At 38.4% G+C, this 25,273-nt stretch overlaps 7 protein-coding genes and 1 long non-coding RNA gene across 9 annotated transcripts; 2 read left to right on the top strand and 6 right to left on the bottom strand.

Moving 5' to 3' along the window:
* Positions 1 to 2,153: 2,153 nt before the first annotated feature.
* LOC306831740 (claudin-4-like) lies at positions 2,154 to 9,683 on the bottom strand. Of its 2 annotated transcripts, none has more exons than XM_079355960.1 (3): positions 9,323 to 9,683; positions 3,847 to 4,104; positions 2,154 to 2,633 (listed from the first exon to the last, which is right to left on the bottom strand). In XM_079355960.1, the coding sequence occupies exons 1-3, from the start codon at positions 9,332 to 9,334 to the stop codon at positions 2,193 to 2,195; spliced, it is 711 nt and encodes a 236-aa protein (XP_079212086.1). In that variant the 5' UTR covers positions 9,335 to 9,683; the 3' UTR covers positions 2,154 to 2,192. The 2 variants fall into 2 exon arrangements, with proteins under 2 accessions (XP_079212086.1, XP_079212087.1); XM_079355961.1 differs by lacking the exon at positions 9,323 to 9,683 and adding an exon at positions 9,075 to 9,257.
* Positions 5,535 to 6,451, bottom strand: LOC306831747 (claudin-4-like). The gene has a single exon (XM_079355968.1). It carries the CDS (start codon positions 6,368 to 6,370, stop codon positions 5,813 to 5,815), a length of 558 nt encoding a protein of 185 aa, XP_079212094.1. The 5' UTR covers positions 6,371 to 6,451; the 3' UTR covers positions 5,535 to 5,812.
* LOC306831745 (claudin-like protein ZF-A89) lies at positions 7,709 to 8,508 on the bottom strand. Its single transcript, XM_079355966.1, has one exon. The coding sequence runs from the start codon at positions 8,434 to 8,436 to the stop codon at positions 7,804 to 7,806; it is 633 nt and encodes a 210-aa protein (XP_079212092.1). The 5' UTR covers positions 8,437 to 8,508; the 3' UTR covers positions 7,709 to 7,803.
* Positions 9,684 to 10,064: 381 nt separating the features above from the next.
* Positions 10,065 to 11,017, bottom strand: LOC306831748. Its single transcript, XR_013780119.1, has 3 exons — positions 10,736 to 11,017; positions 10,313 to 10,436; positions 10,065 to 10,200 (listed from the first exon to the last, which is right to left on the bottom strand). It is a non-coding gene; the product is annotated as an uncharacterized lncRNA (long non-coding RNA).
* A 227-nt stretch (positions 11,018 to 11,244) lies between these two features.
* On the top strand, positions 11,245 to 12,539 carry LOC306831746 (claudin-4-like). The gene has a single exon (XM_079355967.1). It carries the CDS (start codon positions 11,638 to 11,640, stop codon positions 12,268 to 12,270), a length of 633 nt encoding a protein of 210 aa, XP_079212093.1. The 5' UTR covers positions 11,245 to 11,637; the 3' UTR covers positions 12,271 to 12,539.
* Positions 12,540 to 14,260: 1,721 nt separating this feature from the next.
* LOC306831744 (claudin-4-like) lies at positions 14,261 to 14,896 on the bottom strand (the record flags this gene model as incomplete). Its single annotated transcript, XM_079355965.1, has 1 exon — positions 14,261 to 14,896. The coding sequence occupies one exon, from the start codon at positions 14,894 to 14,896 to the stop codon at positions 14,261 to 14,263; it is 636 nt and encodes a 211-aa protein (XP_079212091.1).
* A 1,039-nt stretch (positions 14,897 to 15,935) lies between these two features.
* On the bottom strand, positions 15,936 to 17,001 carry LOC306831743 (claudin-4-like). The gene has a single exon (XM_079355964.1). It carries the CDS (start codon positions 16,897 to 16,899, stop codon positions 16,255 to 16,257), a length of 645 nt encoding a protein of 214 aa, XP_079212090.1. The 5' UTR covers positions 16,900 to 17,001; the 3' UTR covers positions 15,936 to 16,254.
* A 5,937-nt stretch (positions 17,002 to 22,938) lies between these two features.
* On the top strand, positions 22,939 to 23,981 carry LOC306831741 (claudin-4-like). Its single transcript, XM_079355962.1, has one exon. The coding sequence runs from the start codon at positions 23,184 to 23,186 to the stop codon at positions 23,853 to 23,855; it is 672 nt and encodes a 223-aa protein (XP_079212088.1). The 5' UTR covers positions 22,939 to 23,183; the 3' UTR covers positions 23,856 to 23,981.
* The last annotated feature ends 1,292 nt before the right edge of the window (positions 23,982 to 25,273 follow it).

Here is a 25,273-nt window from a genome sequence, read left to right as displayed (position 1 = left end):
ACACACACATACACACAGACACATACACAACACATGAATACACTCGCTTGCACAGTCCTACCTGTGGTCTAAATGTTCTTAAGTGCTTATCAGTGCTGTGCTTTGAAATATATGAATAAAGCACCAGAGGAGGTTTGTTACCCTGTATAAATCTGCTTTCTCTTTAAATGCAATGAGCACCCCCCCTGAATTTTCCCAGTAAACATCACTCCTTTGTAGCAAGAATACAAATAGTGGCCCTGTGTTAATGTTTTGATGCAGGCAGGGAGTTTATGGGTGGAATACCAGGGGAGGGGATGTATTTTATTTTTTATTTTTTTACCAGAATCCAACTTCTGATGTCGCAAGTTGAGAACATTTGAAATTTTTGTCTGTGTTATAGGGCTTTGTACAAACAAAGGGCTGGATGGGTTTAGTCCCCATTTTGTGGGTCGATAGAGACTCAGGTTAACCAAATAAATGTTCAGAAACACTGTAAAAGTGGATTTTTAACAAAATATCCAGTTTAAGGGAATACATGTTTCGATTCATAATCAAAGCTTTAAGGAAACAAGTTTTTGAAAATATTTTTAAAATGATGGCGACACTGTGTAGTATTCTTTATTTGTGTTAATTATTATTCATTTGGGGTTTTTTTTAGTATTCCACAGCAGTGTTATAAGAAATGGTGACCATGGCCTTAATTTCGAACTTCAACCATGAACTCCAACACAAATGTCTTTTTTTTTATCATTGGGCTTTTTGTTTATTTAGCCCACTTTTTGGCAGGAAGAACACACATACTCTTCCAGTTTGTAAGAAGTTAGTCAGGTGCACTTGTAAAAAACAAAATGTTTTGTGTGGTAACACAAAGACATGTCAATATCTTCAAAATCTCAAACAGATGTCTTGAACATATAAAACCTGCCAAATGGAGAGATGGAAAGAGGCTTTGCAGCAACATACTCTCACATGCACAATCATAGTGTTTAGTAAATTCAATCATTTACATAATAAACAATATAATGTTAAAAAAAAGCAAACTGTGTGGCTCAGAAAAATATAACTACTAAAAGTTGATTTTATATAAATATATGTGTCTCATACTGATGCCAACACATACGCTTTGAATGTCATTATTTCTTTAAAGGGATACTTCAGCCATTTAAATGAAGCTTTGTATCATTGGAAACATGTTTCTAATGATACACAACTTCATGCAAATGGGTGAAGTATCCCTTTAAAAACTGTTCAGGTGATTTTAGGCGATACATAAACAACTAACCAGTCAAATGAAATTTTAAAAAATCACATATTACAGAAAACACGTGAAGATGTTTTTAGAGAGCAAAATACATGCTTATCTTACACTTAACCAAACACATATTCTAAATGGTGAAATTCATCATGGCACAAACAGAGGCTAAACTCTTTGTCTCATCTCTCTAACCAGACTGTCCCATTTCTGTTCCATGAAATTTAAACTTAGGCCTTGCTGCTCTCCTCAGAGCGAGCCTTAGAGTACTTCACAACATACTCATTCTCATCTCTGGGGGGACAAGAGCTGCACAGGAGGCCCCCACCCAGGAACAGCAGCCCTGCTGCACCCCAGCCAAAAGTGAGGCCCCAAGCTCCCTCCTCTGAATGTTGGTCAGGATTGGGTTGTGGGAAATCACAAATGATGGTGTTGGCGGACCAGCAGATGGGAATGAACACCAACAGACATGCGATGATGAAGACAGTTCCACAAGCAATGGCCACTTTGCTCTTCTGCCTTTCATCATCCACAAAGTTGGTACACTTGCCCCCTACTATGCAAATACAAATCTGTCTGCTACACCTGCGATATGTCAGTCAAGAAAACAGATGACAGAACGATGAAGTGAATGTTCAGTGCAAGATTTGTGGCGTTACAGTTGCATACTATAGAAATATTAGTTTGATGTTTAAAACACAATTGGATAACAGCGGAGACCGAAACAGGCAGTCTTGCGTCACGTCATCAAAACAATAACTGGAGATATACTTCCATAATTTTTTATAGAAGGAGCCTCAGAGAGCTCAGGGTGTTTGTCAAGCCGGAGTACAAGATACCAAAAACATTTTTTATTCAAACATAACATCTCAAATCTTGAATGAAAGGAAGCACAGAGAAGAATAATTTCAAGTGGGCTACCAGATTGTGCTTCTTTTCTGGTGGCCCAGTTCTTTTCTTAAGCATTGTACACCCCAGCCTCCCTCTGAGCTATCCTGAAGGAGTCATTGTTGTGCACTTGGGCTACGTGCTCCATCACCCTTGGTGCAGGACGTTCATACATCCTAAAGCTGTTTGGTCTAATGACACCAGGCCTCAGTATGGCCATGTAGGATGAAGGGTCACTGTATTGAGAGTTGGTGTTGTACGGCATGTAGGAGTAGTTGGAGGGTGGGGATCTCTCCTTTTCCCAACAGACACAGCAGAGCAGAATACCACTAAGCAGCAGCAACACAGATGAGGCAAAGCCAATGTAGACCGAGGAGCCCACCTCTCTCTTCATGGTCGCCGCCACAAACGGGTCATTGTAGACTGAGACAGTTGCTGCAGCTGACCAGCTGACTGAAATCAAGCACAGGATTCCTGACAGGATGCACAAGGCTCCACCAAGAAGACATGCCTGTAAACATAAAGTTGTCCTATTAACAATCAGTACTTCTGTGTGGAGTTTTTACTAAAATTGTGTTCATTGCCCTAAAAAGAAGATTGAGACCATTACTGGTGAACTTAGTTGTGGAAGTGTCATTTCTAAATAGCAATATCTAGAATTTTACAATCACAATCAAACAGAAATTTCTAAATGATTCCTTTAAAATAGCATTAATTTGGTTCTGATATATGTGGCATTTAACCACTCCCAAATGTATTTTAAGCGTGTAACCTACCCAAGTTAGTGTAACTTTATTTCAAGGTCAAGGTTTCTTTATTTGTCCGTCGGGAGAAATTTGTCTCAGATATGGGGAAATTGTCGCATAGACAATACATAAAACAATTAAATAAATAAATACATCAGATATTTCCCATGTCAAAACATTAGCTTATCCCTGCTGCTAAGGTACCCAAATATACAATTAAGTATAAATACAGACGTCTTCGATCATCAACCACCCTTAAAGCAATTCGAATAGAACATTTTGAGGTAAAAAGCTAACAAATGTGTTCATCTTTCTTTGCCTTAATCTACTATCAAGAACTGATTGAACTGATTGTTTATTGTCCAATAGATTTAACTGTCTCGTTTTAAATATCTATAGGTCAAATAGCTCCAGCTGCACTGGAAGTGCTGAGAAGATTACATTTTGTCAACAAATTAGACAGACACATTCCTGACCCTGATGAAGGCCACAAGCCGAAACACATTATTTTAATTTGTAAATAAATTTGATCTTCTTACTACAAGTGTTGCTGAAGCTATTTGACCTCTTCTAAGCCTTTCAACTTCATGCACCTTGTCAGCTCTTAAAGTGTGTGCCAAAAAATCCTTGTTTTAAATATCTGCAAGGCCAAGTGAATTTTATTTTATGAAACTTAAATTGTAGTAGCATGACTGAGGTGAACTTTGTCATGTTTGTACTTATGTGACAATAAATTTAGTTCCTACTCACTCTGCCGCCTTGGAGCCAACAAAGCCCATAAGATATGTGGTTCTCCAAGCAGAGCTCAGCCTGTGGTACCTTACCTGTACGTCATTCTCCACTCTTTCCTCCAAATGTCCTATACTCTATCCAGGGTCCTGTCAAATAAGGCATAAAAGGCCAACCCCCCCCCCCCCCCCCCCCCAAAAAAAGATACGTCTTGGAAAGATAAACGAAACATGACTACAACTTTACAACCTTCTTTCTGGAGGCAGAGGACGACGACATGTAGGTGTACGTTGGCTCCAAGGGGTCACGGGGAGCGCTGCTACAGTTGGCCACGCCTCCTCCAAGGAGGGTGATGATGAAGCCCAGGAAGCCGGCAAGTATGGAGATGAGTGTGAGGGCACGTCCAGCCTCAAGGTCTAAGGTCAGTGTTATGGAGGTAGTGTGTCTCTTGCACTGCATCTGACCTGTGGCCTGAAGGATACAATGAATCCACAGCCCATCCCACACCTGAAACAGAGAGAGAGAGTCATGATGTGAGATGTTATGTTGTGTGATGGAGCATCTTACGAGGGCATTATGGTGAGTTTAAGGGTAAAACTTGAGTTTGGGGGCTGCAGTAGCTCAGTCTGTAGGGACTTGGGTTCGGACGCCGAATAAAGTCCTGATCGGAACAAAAAAAATTGAAGTTGGTCTGGTACCTGTTTTCTGAAGAGGTGCCAGACCACTTCTCGAGCACTGCCAAGATGCCCTCGACCGCGCTTACAGTGGGGGAGGCCGCCCTACTCTGAAATCTCTTCATTAATGCATGTCCACAAGTCCTACTTGTGTATGTATTTGATTCAGGCCTATGTGTGTGACAAGCATGTCTTAAAAAATAAGAGTGCAAACCACAATTTCCCCCTCAGGGAAACAATTATATAGAATTAAAAAAAGAAAAAACAAGAAATAATAGAAATGTAATTATCTGTAATCTCTAATTATTTGTGTCATGGAATGGAAAAAACCTGGTAAGCAATGGGAATATAGCATGCAGTATATAACGTTTATTTCTCTGTCACATGCATAAACTTACTGATTGCGCAGTCACAATATTGGCTCCCACAAAAGATCTCTCACGCCACATCGGTAATCCACATGTCACACTCACTGATAAAACACCGATCAGTGCCAGAGCCAGGCCCCCAATCTGCGTGCCCTTGCCCCCCATTTGAAAAACATGCAGTGCGTTTATACTTCCAGAGTTGTTGAGAAATAAAATATCCACTGACACTCTGGAAAACAAGGTATACTCTTAAATATGTCTTGGCAGGAAACAAAGGACGGAGTTACTGTACATTTCTCTTGTCTCGTGTCTGTTAAAATAAAGAGTAAGCTGCTGTTGTTATCTGTTTGGTTTTCCTCTTATGTTAAGTGGTCAGATGACGCAAAAATCAACAGAGATATGTAAACGTGCTGTAGGTTAGATATCTTATCAGCTTTCTGTAAATACACAGAGTGCTCAAATAACTCTGAGCTAAACACAAGTCTTGTTTTTCAGGTTTATTTACACATTGAAAAGAGCATCTGAATGGATCAGCTCCTGTTACTTGCAAATGCATTTAAAAAATTGCAGTTTGAAAATAAATAAAAAACAGGAAAACAGAACTTCTGTACAAAAACTCAAGTATACAAGGTGAATTTATTGTGGGTTTAAATTTAGAGAAACAACCATTCAAAATCTAAAGATCAGTTACTCAAAGGTAATTTCCATTCTTCTTCTCAACAATTGAACTGCTATTATAATTACATAATTTAAAAAAAACATGTTCATGAAGCTCATTACTTTGCCATATGCTGATATGTCATTGTCACTTGTAAAAATAAATGTAAAGAAACCTGCTGTGAAAAAGTTATCAACAAAATCAACTTTCATCATTTGTGTGATACAGACTGAACACTACACCAAGATGGTTGTCATGATACAATGATTAGCTTAAAAAGACTTTGTTTTAAAATATTTCCATGAAAAACAAAACCTTAAACATAATGGTAGTGTACAATTTTAGTGTACCTTTTAATTATTTTTACAGAGATCATGTATTTATAAAATATTACTTGTGCATTTTCAACAAAAATGACAAGAAGAGTCTTGATCAGTCCAACAGTTAACACATTACTGTATGTTTTGACCACAGTCTGAGTTTTATACACATCCTGGCCTTTCTCCTCTGTATCCTCAGCATCTGTAGGTGCTACACAAAACCACTCCTCCTATGACGAGCAGAGCTCCAGAAGCCCAGCCCACATATATTGAAGCCCCGAGCTCCCCCCTCCTCCCCTGAACGGCCAGGGGGTTGAAGAAACCAGTGATGATGTTATGAGCCGACCAACTGACAGGAATGAGGCACAGCAGCCCTGCCACTATAAACACAACACCCCCAGCGAGACCAATCTGACCCTTAGTTGGCCAGTTGTCACGAAAGAAGTTTGTGCAGCGGGCCCCAACCACAGTCAGCCCAATGGCCACCACACTGACAGCTATGGAGACGCAGATCAGAGCCCGGGAAGCCTGCAGTTCCTGTGGTAATGCCAGTATGGAGTCGTAGGCTTTACACTGAGAGTGACCCGTGCTCTGGATCACACAGTTCATCCATAAACCCTCCCAGAAGACCTGAGCAGTGACGATGTTTGCACCAATAAAGGCTGTCACCTTCCATGCAGGAAGTCCACAGATGAGGATGGTGCCCAAAAAGCCGATGATTGCTAAACACACACCCACGAGCTGAGTCTGCATTTTGATAAAAAATAAAAATAAAAATCCAAGGCAGGTGGTCAAGTTTGCCACAAAGTCAAAAACAAAAAAATCCACCCTCTGAGCCAGAGATCATTTTGACAACAGAGCTCTGTGTTGTTTTTGGTTTTCAGAGCAGTTGTGGGAAGGCAGAGCATCGGGGAGGGGACTCTGCTACTTTTCAGGTCAGGTTTCTTGCTCGTCCTGATTCCTGCTCACTATGAAAAGGTGGGAGGAGATAGATGCCAACAAAAGAAGTCCTGTATAAAAAATGTGTTGTGGCTGAGTCTTGTGGCTGAGAAAAAAGATAAAATAATCCTTTATTCATTTTGCAAACAGAGAAATATGTCTCTCCTTTTAAAATCTGTGCTCTTTTGTAATGTTAACAAAGAGTAAGGTCCTTCACCTGCTTTTTGTAAAGTGTCTTGAGATAAAAGTTGCATTTACACTATACTTATTTCCATATTAAGTAATTGTATTCCCATTCTTCCATTATGACCACTTCATAATGATTTACATTTAATTTTATTTATAGAGAAAATGAACATGAGATTTCCCTGGTGAATTCCTACAGGCCACTTTATTTCATGTTCGGGTATCAGTATAGCAATCAAGCAGAGTGATTTCACCTGTGCTAATTAGGTCAGTGAGCCTCAGCTGACCTGCTGGCTCTGCTTTTTAGAGGTTTTGGCCAAAAATCAGGAAGAAAAATAAATCAAATGTATAAGATAGTCAGAGGAATAAAGCTTATGAAACAAGATACAAGGATTTCAAGTTAAACGTTTTAAATTACTTTAGCATTTTGTAAATTGTTTTGAACACTTGTAAATGCACACTGCAAATATTGGTTTAAAATTTGGGTGAGGCCGAGTCTAAAAATTATGTTTGATGCACATTGGTAAATGCATTTAGCAGCCATGTACCCAAAGTTTTTAGTAAGAGGATATATTACTTCTAAGAGAAATTCAGTCGCTAGCACAGACAGTTTTGTTTTACACCTGGCTCATGTAAAAACCAAGCCTTTTTAAAAAAAAAAAAAAATTGTTTTAAGTAGAAACCCCTTTGTACTGTAAAGCTGGTATTCTCATGTTGGCTGACTGTCATGGAACAAGTGACACTAAACAGCACTAAGCCATCCTTAATGCTACTTTTAGCACCTGAGCTTCTCTACCGCGTCGCACAGGATTTTTGAGAACAGAATCACCAAGCATCAATTGTATCATGTATTAAAGTCTGCGTTACACTTTCTGGGAGAAATTTAACGGGTAGAAAACAGTAGAGGCACCCAAACAAGCAAGGTTAAAGTCATGAATAAAATGGTTTATTAAAATAAGCAGTAATATTACACAAACATTTGAAGAAAGCAACTTTTAAGAGTTCTCAGTCCAGTTTCTTGGAGCAAGAAAACAATGCCGACGTGATGATGAGCTTGGCTTTCAAACATAGGCGCCACCACTGGCTGCTGAGCGAGGGGCAGAATATTTAATAGAGTATCTGTCATCCTTACGTTCCTGGCAAGAACAGCAGAGAAGTGCTCCTCCAATGAGCAGGAGTCCTGCAGCTCCCCAGCCAATGAACAGTGCCGCGCCAAGCTCTCTCCTCTGTGCATCGCTCATAATGGGGTTGTAGAAGTCCCTGATGACGACATGAGCAGACCAGGAAACCGGGATCAGGCACAGAATTCCACCAACGATGAAGAACACTCCCGCAACAATGGCCACCTTGCCCTTTGCAACCTCATCGTCAATGCAGTTTGTGCACTTGCCCCCAGCAACAGCAAACAGGAGTCCCATCAAGGCAATTAGAATAGAGATCACCACCAGGGCCCGGGCCGCCTGCAGATCACGGGGTAAAGCCAAGAGGGAATCGTATACCTTACACTGCATCTGTCCAGTGCTCTGCTTCACACAGTTCATCCACAGGCCCTCCCAGAAGACCTGCGCCGTCACAATATTGTTTCCGATAAAAGCAGACACCTTCCACATGGGCAGGGCACAGATGACAATGTCTCCCAGAAAACCGATGGATGCCAGGAAGATACCAAAAATCTGGAGGCCTGCAGATGCCATGATGGTCAGAGGTTTAAGAGCAGCTGTGTGAATAGTTAATTGCTGTTGCAAAGTAATATTACCTAGTTTCTGAACTGCAGTTTTATACCAACATGGTTGATGTGCTTCCCCCTGATTGGTTGTTCATAATTGTTTAAACTGAAAACACCTGTGGTCATTAAGTTTGTGTCATCAAATGGAGAACAACACAGACAGTGGTGGGAATGCAACACATATGGCCACTGCCATAAAACAAAAAGTTTGTATTAAGTGTTATTCACATTATGGTTGATTTGTTGTGTAAGTCAACATTTGATTTAGTGATGGAATTTTGACAGATGTTGTAAATCAAAAGTTGTAAATAAAGAAGATTCAAAAACATACACGTTGCAGATATATGTCCACATGTGACTTTTGTTTTAAATATCTAAATGACAGAAAAATGTCAAGGTTAGAATTTCAGCAGAATCATTGAATTTATTTCCATATGAATCAATTGTATTTTCGTTCTTCTATTAAGACCCATTCATAATTCATAATGATTTACAATTAATTTTATTTATAGAGAAAACGAACATGAGATTTCCCTGGTGAATTCCTACAGGCCACTTCATTTCATGTTCTGGTATCAGTTCAGCAATCAAGCGGAGTGATTTCACCTGTGCTAATTGGTCAGTGAGCCTCAGCTGACCTGCTGGCTCTGCTTTTTAGAGGTTGTCTTTTTGTAAAAACGAATATCCTGTCCCCTCCGTCCAGAAAAAAACTTAAGTACACACGACCTCGTTTTCAGAAAAAACTTCATCCACTCGTAACCATAGATATATAAAAACACCGTTTTATATATCTATCTAAAAACACCGTTTTATATATCTATGCACGTAACCGCAGAAACTGCGTTTTTAAGCACCTTAATATGCATGCCAGACCTTTGGGTGGCAGTAGTTCCCCAAATCCATACAAATCAGAGTAAGCTTCCGTCTCTTGACGTCACTTCCACAAAACAAATAAAAAATAACCGTCCTTAATGTCGTCCTTTGCCTATTTTCTTAAACATGGAGCAGTATCTGGGCTTGTATAAACAAGCCATAAAAATGCGCTTGGACAAAAAACAGAGCCAAAACAGTTGTGAGCAAAGATATATAAAAACACGAGATGACTCACTCGCGCTATTCGTTGACGGGGAGCGACGTAGCAACGTGGCGACCATCTTGGGTCAGGTAGCTTGGGCCGGTCAGTACATCGACGTTAATGATGTATGTTCTATTTAAATAAACATAACTTGATAACATTTCAACCGATTTTCAAACAGATTGATTTGTTATAAACGTCAGATACATAGCTGTTAAATATTTGGCCGGGAAACACTCGTACCTTAATATCCTAAACTTGACCGGTATGGGCAGAGATGTATATTTCTACATACTCAATGCATTATTTTAACCATGATCTTTCATAAATATTGAACAGCAAAAAGCAAAGGCTACACACACAAGGCATTTATATTAAATCATTATAGCATTTAATTGTCCCAGATATGTTACATTAGTAATTATAACTAAATATAACAGTGACGTATAATAGCCTCTGTATTTACTTTAGATATAAAGATCAGTATCGCTGGGTGGAATAGAGAAGGAACAGCATGTTTGTAATAACTTTAACAAAATAGAAAACAATTCACAGAGATATTGAATAATGTACAATCCATTAGCTGAGTTTTTTGCAGTATCCAACCACACCAATCAGCATGTTTCTGGTCATGGTCCATGTTCTCCTGCTGACTCCCTAAAGTAAACAAACAAACAAACACAATAAACATTGCAATTCCAATAATAAAATGTAAATAACAGCTAACAATGCACACATACACCTGTAGATAATTTAGCCAGACACTTACTGTGTTGTATTTTGTTCAGGACCAGCTGAAACATGTAGACAACAGATTAAAGATATAAGTCTGAGGTCAGCTGAGTCAACTGTAACAGTGTGCTCCCACGGGGGTCTCTAAGCCAGTTAGACAGCTAATAAATACAACAACAGCCAGACAGACATCAATGAGGTTGTATAAAAACGTCATTGGTTTTGTATTAGTCTATAAATTAATTTTGATTGTATTCTCAGCCTTGATAAGTTGCACAAATAAGCACGACACAAGTACGTTTCACAATTAAGTCGTTTTTCGAAAACAAAAGAGGCAATTTCAACATGTACAAACATCATGTGTCATACCGACTTATAATGAAGTTTGTAATAAATGAAACTGTAAATTTGTCAATAATTCATGGAGTTAACACTATTCTTGTTTAAGCTTATCACTCACCTTCCATCTGCTCCCATAGAGCGCAGCACGTCAGCTGCCTGACCCAAAATTGCGGCCTGGAGCTACATCGGAGAATCCTGCATGCATCATCTAGTGTTTATATATATCTATGGTCAATACTGTTTCCAAATGTAAACAAAGGTTGCATATGTGACGTAAGAACATATTTTGTCGCAGGCAGTGACGTTTCGATACGCAAAACTTACCCTCCTCCTCATAATTAATTTACCGTCATATCAAGATTATTATTTGACCTGTAAAAGTAATGAAATTGAGAGACTTTGAATGATCTTCGTCTATCTCTTTTTTTTTTCTGCTCGCATATTTATTTTCACTAAGTGCCTATTGCAGCAAATAATGTCATAAAGATAGCTGGCAGTTAATTTGTTATAGTTATAATGCGTAAGTATTTTATACATTACTGCTATCCTGTGTGTTCACCATATGAATAATCTCACCAAATAAATGTTTCTGCATTTTCCTCCTGGCTTATCTTCTAACTCTTTTAATATCACTGGTCAACTTGTTTTGTTTTTTATTATTGACACATTTGGTTTTCAAAAAATTTGAAGCCTGTAACAGCTTAATCAACTATTGATATCCCAAAAAATGTACATTTTATTGTTGAAACTTACAGCATCAGGCATTTGCTCTGTCGAGCATTAACTGAACCACCATGGCTTCATCTTCTTTAGGCTCTCAGAGCTCTGTTGGGGCACCAGAGGGCGTCTTTATTTGATAGAAACTCTGAACCCAAAGGCAGCATGATGGATGGTTTTATCTTAGCTGAGGAGGGGGGGGGATGTACTTGAGGACATCTGTGTGTTGTATAAAACTTTAAACGGTTGGAGAGGCTGCCCCAGTGAAGAACTTAACACAAGAAGTAGCAGGAGCAAACAGAAATGGTGTCTTTAGGGCTGCAAATTCTGGGCGTAGGGCTTGCCGTGCTTGGTTGGATTGTAAATATACTAATATGCATGCTGCCCATGTGGAAGGTGTCTGCTTTCATTGGAAACAACATTGTGGTGGCTCAGACCATCTGGGAAGGTCTGTGGATGAGCTGTGTGGTGCAGAGCACGGGACAAATGCAATGCAAGGTGTATGACTCCTTGCTGGCACTGCCTCCAGACCTCCAGGCTGCTCGAGCTATGGTGGTTATCGGCATCCTGTTTTCTCTGTTTGGCCTGTTGATGTCTGTGGTTGGAGGGAAATGCACAACATGTGTCGGAGACAAAGTTGCAAAAGCCAAAGTGGCCATCTCTGCAGGTGTTTTCTTCATCCTGAGTGGGGCTCTGTGTCTGGTGACTGTGTCTCTACCTGCTAATACCATCATAAAGGACTTCTATAACCCAATGGTTCCGGATGCCCAGAGGAGGGAGCTGGGTGCCTGTTTGTACATGGGATGGGGAGCATCTGGACTGCTGCTAGTCGGTGGGACTCTTCTCTGCTGTCAATGCCCTTCAGGACGAAACCACTACAATGGAGCAAAATATTCCCCGCCTAAGTCAACAACACCCGGAAAGGAATTTGTTTAATTTGCTGCACTGAACTTTACATACAGTCCAAACCTGTTTTCTTATCAAGTTGGGATTTGTACTAACTTTTTTTTTAAACTAACACACTATAACCTTTTATTTCTGAAACGTACATGAGACTGCATGCTAATGGTATTTAAACAGGTAGAATTTTAGTAGGGTTAAAAACTGTATAAATGTTATGCTATAATGTCATTTAACATTTTTAATGCCATTTGACATTACACTTATCAGGATTAGCCTCCTGTGCTTTCTATATATTTCTGCAACATAAACACTTGCCACAGAAGGGTCTTTTTCATTTGGATTGTTTTTTTTATTCAAATAAACAGAATTTTGCGTCAACTGTAGGGTTTTTTTTTGTCTGAAGTGGAGAAGAAAAGTAATACATTTGCTTAAGTGATGAAAGTATGTTAAATTTTGTCATACTTGTGAGAATTTATATTTTATGCCTGATTTAAGGTCAAGCGCTGCCCTTTTTCCACATATTATTTTCATATGTTGATACAATAAATTACTATAAAAGTATTAAACGTTTCATGATTAATAATACATTGTTTATAGATTGAAATACAAGAGAGTCAATTAAGAGTTAGTACAGTGCACAGATTGGAAAGCCTATTACAGCAAACATTAGTGTTAGAAAGAAATTCATTTCAGCTTGATGATGATGGTAATAGTAAATAGTAAAAGAAATCATCTTATCTCCCTTACATTACACACCAGAATGAATAATCCAATATTATATGAAACATGTAACGTTGGCAGGTCTAAATAATGAATGTTTTTACAATTGATGGGCAATTTGAAATCATTGTGCTGATTGTAATAGTTTAATGTATATGTATATACAAATATTGTATTCAACATACAAATGGGTCACTTTCAGGAGGACTTTAAAAATGTTCATATTGTGGCCTTGCTACTCTTTTGTTCTGACTACACCTGATCTCATCTCTTATTGTCCAGAATGGACAACCAGCACAAAAGTGAAAAATTACAGGGAAACATTGTTGTTCTTGTCAGACCACTTTAAAAACTCGCACAAAAAAAAGAGAACCATTAAAGAGCTTCAGGATAAATCATCCTGACAAGACTTGGCAGATGTGCTCTTGCTGTGCAAAGCGTAAATGTCCATTCCTTGGAAGCATTAAATAGTTACTTAGCAACATGAACCAAAGCATACACTGTCTGTGAAATCCATTAAAGACAAGGCACAAACTGTAAATAACGCTTTCATTCAATGGCAGTGAATTACGAGATGGCAAACATTTCAACCAGATACAGTAATTCCCAGGAATCTGCTTTCTTGACTTACTGAGAGGTTGGTCACAAGTTTTTGTTGAAAAGTCAAGTTCCAGGACTATTACTATCTGTGTCCGCCAGTGCAGAATGCACAAAAAAACAATAAAACATAAGAATAGGACCAAAAAAGCTTTATTTGTAACATTTGAACAACAGTAAATGACAGTCTTCATTTAATCAATATACAGTTCAAGTTTAGATGATCAAATATTCAATTCAAAAATAATTGCATTCATCCCAACTTTTAAACATTTTCTAGGCAGCAATCTAAAAAATAATTACATTTTAGTTATTCTGTATTCACATGTATTGTGAATGGTACACCATTTTGACACAGTCTTTGGAAAAAAGTACAAATCCTAAGAATTCATATTTATGTCCAAACATTTTGAGTCCTTAAATTCACAGTTATGGAAATATTTTTGGTGATAAAAGCAGATGTGAAAACCTCTTTTACATCATTTCATGGATTTAATCAGAAAAACAAAATGAAACATTACATAAAAAACAATGTATTTTAATGTGCCATTATTTAAAAATTGTAATTAAAAGGTTGTTTTTTTTAATAATAAACTACATGAATATCTTTTTTTTATTTAGTGGCCAGCAACAGTAACTTTTAAGAAATCTGCAACCTTTAAGTGAGAAGTCAACAGAACTGAGTGAAAAATTGAAGCTGAAACACTCACACATAATCCACATTTGACGAAGCGGTTCTTACAGGGGCAAACTTGGCAGGTATGTAAGGTCTGCTGTCTTTGGGGGGACAGTTGTTGCAGAGCAGGCCTCCTCCCAGTAGCAGCAGCCCGGCGGAGCCCCAGCCGATATAAAGTGCAGCTCCAAGCTCCCTCCTCTGAGCAGCAATCACCAGAGGGTTATAAAAGTCTCTGATCACAGCATGAGCCGACCACGACACTGGGATCAAGATAAGTAGGGCAGCGATTACAAAGATTACTCCAGATACAATGCAGGCTTTGGCTTTGGCCACTCCGTCCTCCATGCAGTTGGTGCACTTTCCTCCGACCACAGCCATGAGCACGCCAAACACCCCAACTATCACAGAGATGACCACCATGGCCCTGGCCGCCTGCAGGTCTTGAGGTAGAGCCAACATTGAGTCGTACACTTTACACTGCATCTGGCCCGTGCTCTGAACCACACAGTTCATCCACAAGCCTTCCCAGATCACCTGGGCAGTGACAATGTTCGCCCCAACGAAAGCGGTGACTCTCCACATGGGCATAACACAAGTGATGATGGTGCCTAGCCAGCCGATGAAGGCAAGCAGCACACCCATGATCTGGAGGCCCTGAGAAGCCATATTTATGTTACTGCAGCCAGAACCCAACCTCAAGGTCTCCCTCTGAAAATGTATGGCCTTGGAGATTTCACTGTCACTCCAGCTTGACCAAGTGTTAGCTTTGCTCTGATAATCTGAGATCTCACTGTGAGAAGATAACTACCCACTTTTGTGGTTTGAACTTTCAGGGTGGAGTTTCTGTGCTCCCAGACAAAAGGGGGGAAACTGAAAACTGATATCCACTACCCTTGTTTTCCCTGAGTTCATTGTTCCCAAACAAGCAAGGTTTGTTACCCCCAAGCAAGGATTCCAGCATGTGAACAATAGCTCTGAATCCACCTGTGCTAACACAAACACATGCATGCATGCACACACACACAGCTCGTCACTTAAAGAAAGCAACATACGCACACACTTTCTTTTCTTCATTTTTTCTGAAGATAGAGAAAGATAATGACTGACCCAATCATTATTCAACGAGGTACAATACTCCTTTGAATGTCTTTTTAAAAAAAATCAATTTAACAATATAAATATCACCCAAACCATCTTAATATCATGGTGTCATATTGAATACTGGTTTGCATGTTGAGGTACTTTGTACTTTAATTCACATCAGTAAAAATGTATTCTAAGAGGAAATAGGCATGCATAGTAGAAGCATTAAAGATATTAGCATATGGATGTACTGTATCAAATGCCTGCACGCTCTTAGTCTGAACAAAGACCTGTTTTTCTTAACCACACCTAAACCTGATCTACAGGATATTCTACCAAAAGATGCTTCTCAAAGGCGTTGACCATTTTTTTTAAAGGATCATTGTTAACTGTAGATCGATGCAGCAACTGTTACTGTCCTAGGATATAAAATAATAACTATTGATTAAAAACAATAGCACCTAATTCAGGTGTTTAGTTTAGTTTTTTCAGTTTTTTCAGTTTAGTTTTGAAAAATAACACTTTCACATTATGTCACACACAGGTGCTGAGAGAACTTGAAAATGATCAAAAGAGCACAAGAGTTTGTTACAAAATATTTATTTACAGCATAGCTGGCATATCATGAATTTCTTACACATGGTTCGTAAAAACAACCCACAAACATTATTTAAAAAACAAGAGGTTATAGAACATTGGTCATTATAGAAAACACTTGAAAAATAACTAGAAATCATTTGCGATTAACTGTGTTAACATGTTTTTCCCTCCTTTGGCTGTGGTTCCTTTCTTGATAATCAATTCCCTCAAACTCTCTCATGACAAGTAGAATTCAGGAATACCTTTGTCTCAAGTAAAATCCTGAAATTCATCCAGGCACAGCCCAGTAGCTTTAGCACCAGTTCCTGTACCAGTAAAATTAAAGTAACTCTACGTCTGCTTCAGACATAGTCTTTTCCAGATGCTGGTGCTGAGGCATCAGATTTGGCAGCCTTGTACCTTGCAGTGTATGAGTCTTCTTCCTTCGGTGGGCAGTTGCAGCAGAGCAGCCCTCCTCCAATCAGCATCAAAGCGCCTGCTCCCCATCCGATGTAGAGAGCAGCACCCAGCTCTCTCTTCTGGGCACTGACCAACAGGGGGTTGTAGAAGTCTCGGATGATGGTATGGGCTGTCCAGCAGACAGGGACGAGGACAAGGATCCCAGCTGCAATGAACATAACTCCAGCTGCGATGCCCACCTTGGATTTGGCTGATTCATCCTCCACACAGTTAGTGCACTTACCCCCGGCTACAGCTAGCAGGATAGCCAGGATGCCTACCACAATGGCAAGAATGGTCAGGGCCCTGGCAGCTTGGAGGTCAGAGCTGAGTGCCAGCAGGGAGTCATAGACCTTACACTGCATCTGCCCAGTGCTCTGGTGCACACAGTTCATCCATATACCTTCCCAAGAGGTCTGCGAGGTTACGATATTGCTGCCAATAAAAGCTGTGACCTTCCACATGGGAATTGCGCACACAATGATGGCCCCAATCCAGCCAATGACACCAAGTGCTGCGCCCAGCATTTGTAACCCAGCAGACACCATTGTAGATCTGTTGACTTGTTCTTCAATGAAACTTCTTTGTCTGGTCAGCTGTGAATTGAAAGTTCTCTCTGTATGCTGTACTTCCTCTCTTGAAGTGACAATGTTTTTTCTTCGGCTGTGACCTCTTTACTCAAGGATTTTCTGAATGGTAGATGCAAAAGAGAGCAGGTACATATGATCTCCACTGTGAAAGAGGAGGGGCCAAGAAGCACAACAGCTTTCTGCCTTCAGTCTTTGTTCTTCAGCTCCACTCCCAATTACAAAACCTGTTTAACCTCTCTGAACCATTGATGTAACAAATAAAAAGATTAATCAGCCCGGCATAAAGCACCATATACATGATAAAATCATCATTATATCACATCATTATAACAAGTATCTTATTAAAGAAGTTGGCTGTAAAATAGGATTTATTTATTTATCTCCCCTCTTCACCCCCCTCCCCCATACCCAGTTTCACCTGAAGCAGCAGGAGGGTGGAGCTAAATCCTGAGTGCCAGGTGACTCAGTCTGTTTTGAATGACAAAACATCCGACAAAAACTGGAGACTGACCAAATATGGTCTTGTGATCAGTGCTTTTGTTCCATCACATATTCACAAAGTATTACTGGAGTTCAAAGAGGTACAATAATGCTTTCAACTAATCAGTCAATCAATAAAGAAACCAATCAATGTTTAAAAAATAATAGTCTTTGACCAAAGTACCATTGTGAGTATTTTTTATAATACTAACACTAATACAATTTTTTTATAATTAGTAATGACAGTTATAATGTAAAAGATTTGGTCCGTAAATTCAATTGCTTCTTTGCAAATGTTGGGCCTGAACTGGCAGGACAGCCCAGTTACTGTGACAACCACTGAAAGCAATGATAAACTAAGATAAACAGAAATCCCAGCTTAATTGTTCTCATATCAATGGAAGAGAATTAAATAATTAATTTAGGGATATTGTTGAAACATGTAAAAACAATAGATCTTCTTGTTGTTTTGAAATTGACATGTCATTGTCATTTAAACATGTTAACACGTCTTTTATTGTGCGTACGTCTCCTCCAAATTGCAGCCTGCAGTGCGTAACACTCAGCTCTTGGATTAGTACGTTCCTTTCAAAGGTGTTAAATTCAGACACCGTCACAATCGCTGCAATTTTTGCATTTTCTCCTCCCAGTATTTTGCACGCTGAGGCAGAAACGCCTCGTGTTGCATATTCATTAAGACAAACGTACTATTTGGACAATATGAGTTGTTTTGCTCATATGAAAGACGCAATCCTCACTGCACGCTGTTAGTAAATCAGATTGCACATTTGCTGGTGGTTTTTTCGCACACGCTTTAATACACGCAAACGTTTAGTAAATCAGGCCCATGGAGTAAAATTTTCCATAACACCCTTTACAAACGTACTCAATTCTCCAAAATTCTGGAAAAACTATTCAATAACCAATGAGACACAGACAGACACAGATTAGTTACTGACAGTGATTTCAGATTGAACACATAAACATGACATGCATTTATAGCATCGATTGAGGAAATTACATCTATAGATTACAAACATCAATTCAAATATTTTTGTTGTTGTCTTTTTTGCCTTTTATTTAATGTTGGTTTATCTTATACTTTTTTTAAATAAGGATATGTTCAGAACTATATGAACTATGAAAATATTTCTTTCTGGGTATGTGTGTGAGTGTTCACACACATGCACACATGTAGCACACGCACATTTATAAGAATATATGTACAAGAATTATATATAGCAATATATTCATTTATTTGTTTATATATTCATATCAAAATCTATTTTTGACTGAAAATTATAAACCATTTATGAATGTATGTTTATATACTTAAACAAGCTAAGATAATTATATTAGTTTTTGACAGAACAATAAATGATTTATGGAGGAGTGATGGTATTAAATAAGTTTATATTTCTTTCAACTTATTTTTGGAAGTGTCAATTGAATTAACTAAGTTTTTTAAAAATGTATTTTGTATTATGTTTTTAGTTGCTTATTATTGTTGTTCTGTGTGTTTGTTAATGTCTTTTCTTCTCTTTAAAAATGTTTAAAATAAAAAACTTCTTGAGATCTTGTGAAATAAAGACATTGGGTGACTGTTTTATTCAGTCTGTGCTTGACCTTTAAATCAGAATAAAGCCTGATTGTAAGTGTGACCATATACATTTTGGTTCTTGAAAGATCACAAGAACCGTCTGTTCTTAAAACGGATGTCAAACAAGTAGTGTGAAAAGGCAACAAGAAGAAGGGTCATATTAAGAGCAAGCGATATAATTTACTACTATCTGAGAGGTCCCCACTTTACATCTTCTAAATGGTGTAATCATGCAGACATACAAGAAATAAAAGCTCTCTAAAGTTTAAATCCTCTGTCTGCTGTACTCTGATTTGCCCAAAGGGAGGCAGTAGCTTCCATTTTCAAATTGACTGTCAACATTATCACAGTGGGAGTGTACTTAGGTGGACTTTATGAAGAAGAATTTGAGATATTATCTAGCCTGAATTACCTGAAAGAGTCAACATACAGAGGAAGCACAAATGATACGAATGCTGTCTTTTAAAAATAGTGTTTCAAGTTTCATGCAATTTAATATAGCTTTAGATTTCATTTGTTTTCCTTTTATGATGGAATTGAAAACACAACACTCATTATTTTTGATCAGTTCTTGTTGCTCTCTATACATTTAGACAAGGAAGTGAATCTTTTATGAAAGTGTTACATCCCCACTTTAAAGACATTTTTACTGCTGTTTGCTGAATCTCTGAGCAGCCATTATCCAAGGTTCCTGACCTCTTTGTAAGGATGTATTACTTAGTAACCCAAGAGCACTCATAGAACAGTATCACATAATAAAAGCTGCCAGTAGAAAATCCAGCCAGCTTTAAAGACGTAAGTTTAAGAGGTTGCTGATTGGGCAAGACATATTTCAAATCTTTCATGCCACGCTATGACGGTTTAAGCTGGGCTCTTGTCAATAAGTATAGGTTTTGTACCTGCTTTTTGTAAACATAACAATGAGCTCGGTCTTTTTACCTGCTATTTTGTAATGTTAACAGACAAAGAGTAAGGTCCTTTTTGTAAAGTGTCTTGAGATAACACTTGTTATGAATTGACACCATACAAATAAAGATAAATTGATTGACTGAAATCTAAATACTGACTCAAACACTTTTTCTGGTTTTATGTGCTCTCGTGTGTTAGGCCGCACTACGGCATACATTTTAGGACATCCTCAGGTCTCAGACGAAGGTGTCAGACCTCAGACGAAAAAGCATCAGTTCTCAGGAAAACCTCCGTCAGGTGTCAGACCTCAGACTAAACGGCCTCAGATGAAACTGTCTCAGACTAAACGTTGTCAGACCTCAGACTAAACTGCCTCAGACGAAACGGCCTCACACATATTTATTTTTAAATTCGAGGGGGGGTGACTAAAAGGCCTCAGACATAATTATTTTATTTATTATTTTACTTATGGCATAAGCAAAAGAGACAGAATGGTGAGTGTTAACTAAAACTCCCTGTGTAATAAAATAATTATGTCTGAGGCCGTTTAGTTAGATTATTATAGATTATTATCAATGCAATACGTCTTCTGAAACATCATTTGCACACACCCAGATCGACTAGATGAAAGATAATGAGCCTGTTTTCTCAGCAGCTGGATAGGAGGAAGAACTCACACTGTCAGATATCAGGCTATAGTAACGGAAACAACATGGATAATTCCCCTGCATACTGAAACTCATTTATCAGCACCCAAAAGAAGTAGGGGCAGTTAGCAGAACTTCTTCAACTTGTGCAAAAACACAAATCCAGTCAAACTACATGAAAGCTACACATGACTTTTACTCAGTAGAGCTTTCAGTCGAAATAGCAAACCTGATGGAGAACTGCTTCCATGACTTCAGTTAGGGTATCACAGTATTGAATTATTAAACAAGCAGGGCTTGAGCTAGAATTTATGAATAAGACTTAAGTTATTATAACTCTGTTTTAAAAACTAACCCACTAACTAAAAAATAACCCCAACCCTAATTCCCCCAAACCATTTTGAAAGGATTAGAGTTAGGGCCAAGATAAGAGTCAGAGATAGTTGGGTGTAGCCATTTTATAGAGTAAACAGCTATATTATTGCGCCATAGCAACTATATAAAATGATTTCCTGTGAAATGAAGTAAGGAGGGAATTTGTTTATAATCCTAATCAGAAGTTTTTTGATTGGTTGCTATATTGTTTCTTTCCTTCCTAAATGCCCAGATAATCTCAATGAATTGCCTTTATCTTATCATAGTTATTGGGTTACCTATTCTCTTGTGAATGTGCTTGTGTGCTAATATGAACACGTACACAAGATAGAAGTGTCAGAGTGTAACAGTGGTGCTGAGGTGATCACTTGGGTTGCAACTTGTTTTAAAAGAAAAGTGACAGTATTATGTAAACCACAACACATCTCTAATCCTCTGGTCTGATGCAATACTCCCTTTACTTGTTCTGTTTATTATATTCACACTGGTCTGAATCCACTTTATTCTGCTAAGTATGCTTATTTATGGTCTTTATGCACTATTCCACTTATTCTGTCTGAGATCAGGTCTTATATCGTATCCATCATAGCACTATGGTCACTTTATTTTTCAGTATTCATCTTGTTTATCCAGAGCTAGTATATATTTAGACTGTTGTTTCCTGCCATGCATCACTATCACTTTATGATTCACTAGCTGCATATAGCTTTACAGTTATATAAAATATGTGTACTCTATTACTGCTCTATAGTTCTGTTATGTCTGTTCATTACTACTTTACATATGCATCATGTCTGATAACATCTTAGTCTGATCACTGTCCACTTATATCTTCTCTGGCACTACAGTTCTTTTTACACCTGTTTCAATAGTCTACTGCATGACATCTTATACATCTGTTCACATGTCTGCTTTCATCTGTTTATATGCATGCCCTTTGACATCTCACGTTGTCGCTGTCCTCTGAATCTAACTCTATGACTTTTTTTTAACTTGTACTAACATCTAGACACTTTACTCTCTGCTGTTCTTCGTATCTAACTCTGTGATTGTATTCTCACCTTTACTAACACCCTTGACACGTATTCTAATAGACAAATAAAGTTTTTTTAATTGAATTGAATTGAATTGAATTGATCCTATCAAACCTTTATTAGATCTGATTAACATTGTTGTTAGAACGTTAGTGTCTGAAGTCTGACTTATAAGACTGACAAAAGTTGTTCACCTGTGCTAGAGTTATCTTTTGTATTCCAGAATCTATAACACAACAATAAGACACAAAGTTATACAATTGATGTTACTTTGTTTTAAAATACAAGAGCACTGTAGTTAATCAAATCAATCAATGAATCTTTATTTGTATTGCGCCAATTCACAATCTAGTGTTATCTTGACATGCTTTACAAAGGGGCCTACGGCATAATAATCAGGAAGGAATTTCCTTCCCCGGCAATGCGGGTCATGGAAGCCATAGTTACACATCTTTAAAATATTTTAATAGAGTATCTAGTTTGCCATTAACTCACATTTAATTGTTGGAATACACATAATACTGTGGGACCCAGTGGATGCTACAAGTTTCTGCAGTAAAACATGATGCATTATGTCACAATGCAAAGCAAAAAACCCTAGTGGATATTTGTACATATATCATTTACTGTCTCATGTGGTCAGTGATAAACCACATAACAAGCTCCCTTGGCCACTCATTACCTCCTGACAGCAATAAAGCAAACACACCCAGAGCTACCATGGGCTAAAGGTTAAACCATAAAAATACTCTCCATTCGAGAACAAAAAAGGCACACAAAATAGCAACAACACACCCAGGTGGTAAATGAGGCCAATGCCCAGGACTCACCTGATTGGTTTGGATTGGTGAGTGATGTCATTACTATGGAGGGCATGACCACTTAGTAATAAAACATTGCACAGATAAGGGTCATTATCTCCTAAACTGCATCAGAACTGAGGAGACAACATTTGAGCAGGAAGAAAGCAGGGAAGATTTGAAAGAAGCATACTCCGACAAAACGAAACTCCTGGACTCTGCAGCAGAAGCCACGGCCTGAGAAGGAGATACACCTGATGGAAGGAAGCATCCATAAGGACGAGCATAAATAATAAAGGACCTTAGGAGGGAATAAAAGAACTGAAAAAAGGACGAATAAGGAAAGACAAATATACTGACTTTCAGTTTGAAGAGGGGGCCCTTATTTCAATTCACGATGGTGTCTTTAGGACTTGAATTAACTGGCATCATTCTGTCAGTACTTGGCTGGGTTCTGACTGTGACCAGCTGTGCTTTGCCAATGTGGAGGGTCTCTGCCTTCATTGGTGCCAACATCGTCACAGCTCAGGAGTATTGGGAGGGGTTGTGGATGAGCTGCGTGTTCCAGAGCACAGGCCAGATGCAGTGTAAGGTCTATGACTCCATGTTGGCTTTACCTCCGGACCTGCAGGCTGCTAGGGCGCTCACCGTTGTTTCCATCATCCTTGGGCTTGTGGCTCTCCTCATTGCCATGGTAGGAGCAAAGTGCACCAACTGTATCGAGGAAGAGGGGGTCAAAGCTAGGGTGATGGCTGCTTCAGGTGGGGCTTTTATCACAGCAGCTCTGACACAGTTGGTGCCTGTGTCCTGGTCGGCAAACACCATTGTAGTTGAGTTTTACAGTCCAATCGTCCCCAGTGGTCAGAAGATGGAAATCGGAGCAGCGCTCTACCTAGGCTGGGCTGCTGCAGCCCTGCTGATGATTGGTGGGTCCATACTCTGCTGCAGTTGTCCTCCACAAGAAGAGAAACCAATGAGGTACAGCTTGCACCCCCAGAGTCGGGTAGCCTACTCGGCTGCACCAAGATCGGTTGCTCAGAGCTCCTACAACAGGAGGGACTATGTTTAAGTGGAGAATGGCTTCCTGTATCCAGTTACCAATAAATATGTTCAGAATTATAGCTAAATAATAACCACACCAGTTAAAATGAAACTGCTTGTTCACTGGAATATGGTAAATGGGACAAAGAAAAGGTTTGGAAAAAGCTCGTTGATAAAAAGCTTGTTGATACTTTTATGAAGAACAAAAAGTATTCAAAAAATATATGAAGATGCTCGGTGGTTCTGTTTAATATAAAAACTGTTGACTTTAACCATTGTCCCAACGTAAGCAGGATAACAGCAAATTTAACAAGATGTTGCCAAATAGAAGAGATTGCATATATATTTATTGTTTTTACCTATAACTGGTACTTTGTAAATAGTCCTATAATGTTGATCATGTAAATACATGTACAGGTGTAATTACTACAACAAAGCAAACGACTGTGACTGGTTTGACTGTAATCAGCCAGAAAATGGCTCTATTTTGTGTTATATGTCTTTCTGTTATTGCATGAATAGAGTCACATATATGAAATGTTATATGGCCAAGCATAATGGGGCCCACAAATTGCTTGAAGACAAGGTCAACACCTAAGCATTTACAGTTTAACAAACCACAGTTTTCTTTATAGTGACTTGAGAGGGTTTTTACTTTTTTTTTTCTTGATTACATTACACATTATGTGGCTGTGTTAGGGTTTGTACCATTTCCTACAAAGGTAGTTGCTTTGAAATAACTTTCTATTTTTTAATAAATATACAGTGTATGTAAGAGAGACAATATGAATCTATTTAACTGATTTATATAATCAACATGTCAAAATAATAAAGATTTCTTTTCTATTAAACATGATTTTGGACTTATTTATCAAGCATGAATTCTTCAAGATGATCATTAAAGGTTTCATAGATGTTATGAGATCCACAACAGCATGAAATAAACAGTGTCAATAATGTTTTTGAAATTAGATGTCCCCCCGAGTACTTAGGTCAGAGTTGCGTAATTATTTTCCTTTATATTTTGTTATTCAGAAATTTGGTGGAAGGGAAGTTTCAGTTTGGTGTGTGATGAGCCTTTGAAACACAGGTACCTTCTTTTTCCTGTTTTGAATAGTCAAATAAAGTTCCATATGGCTTGACTCAGACACTCAACAAACCTCTTTGAAAAAAAAGGACACCACTCAATAGTGTTTTTACTTAAGAGGGGTAAAACTCAAGCATAAGTACAAAAAGTGTATCAAAAGATCCAAAAAAGGACATTGAATTAATAAAGATTGATTAATTCTTTGTGAAAGGTGCTATTTCTAAATATTCCTGATAAATTACTGTAAAAAACAAAAAGATGTGTCCATGGGAAACAATGTAGCATATTTAAAGTACAGTTACAAATCACAAAAGATCTTTAATTATTTTAAAAAGTGTTTATTAAAAGTGTTATTCCTA

This window comes from Symphodus melops (genome assembly GCF_947650265.1).
Source record: "Symphodus melops genome assembly, chromosome: 11".
In the NCBI taxonomy this organism is placed as follows: Eukaryota; Metazoa; Chordata; class Actinopteri; order Labriformes; family Labridae; genus Symphodus; species Symphodus melops.
This window is presented reverse-complemented; position numbering and strand designations above follow the sequence as displayed.

Excerpts from the sequence above, each read along its gene's own strand:
- LOC306831747 (XM_079355968.1), bottom strand. The coding sequence starts at position 6,370 with ATGCAGACTCAGCTCGTGGGTGTGTGTTTAGCAATCATCGGCTTTTTG.
- LOC306831745 (XM_079355966.1), bottom strand. The coding sequence starts at position 8,436 with ATGGCATCTGCAGGCCTCCAGATTTTTGGTATCTTCCTGGCATCCATC.
- LOC306831740 (XM_079355960.1), bottom strand. Across the intron at positions 2,634-3,846 it reads CCTCTGCCTCCAGAAAGAAG|GCATGTCTTCTTGGTGGAGC; the intron begins GTTGTAAAGTTG and ends TTATGTTTACAG.
- LOC306831746 (XM_079355967.1), top strand. The coding sequence starts at position 11,638 with ATGGTGTCTTTAGGGCTGCAAATTCTGGGCGTAGGGCTTGCCGTGCTT.
- LOC306831743 (XM_079355964.1), bottom strand. The coding sequence starts at position 16,899 with ATGGTGTCTGCTGGGTTACAAATGCTGGGCGCAGCACTTGGTGTCATT.
- LOC306831741 (XM_079355962.1), top strand. The coding sequence starts at position 23,184 with ATGGTGTCTTTAGGACTTGAATTAACTGGCATCATTCTGTCAGTACTT.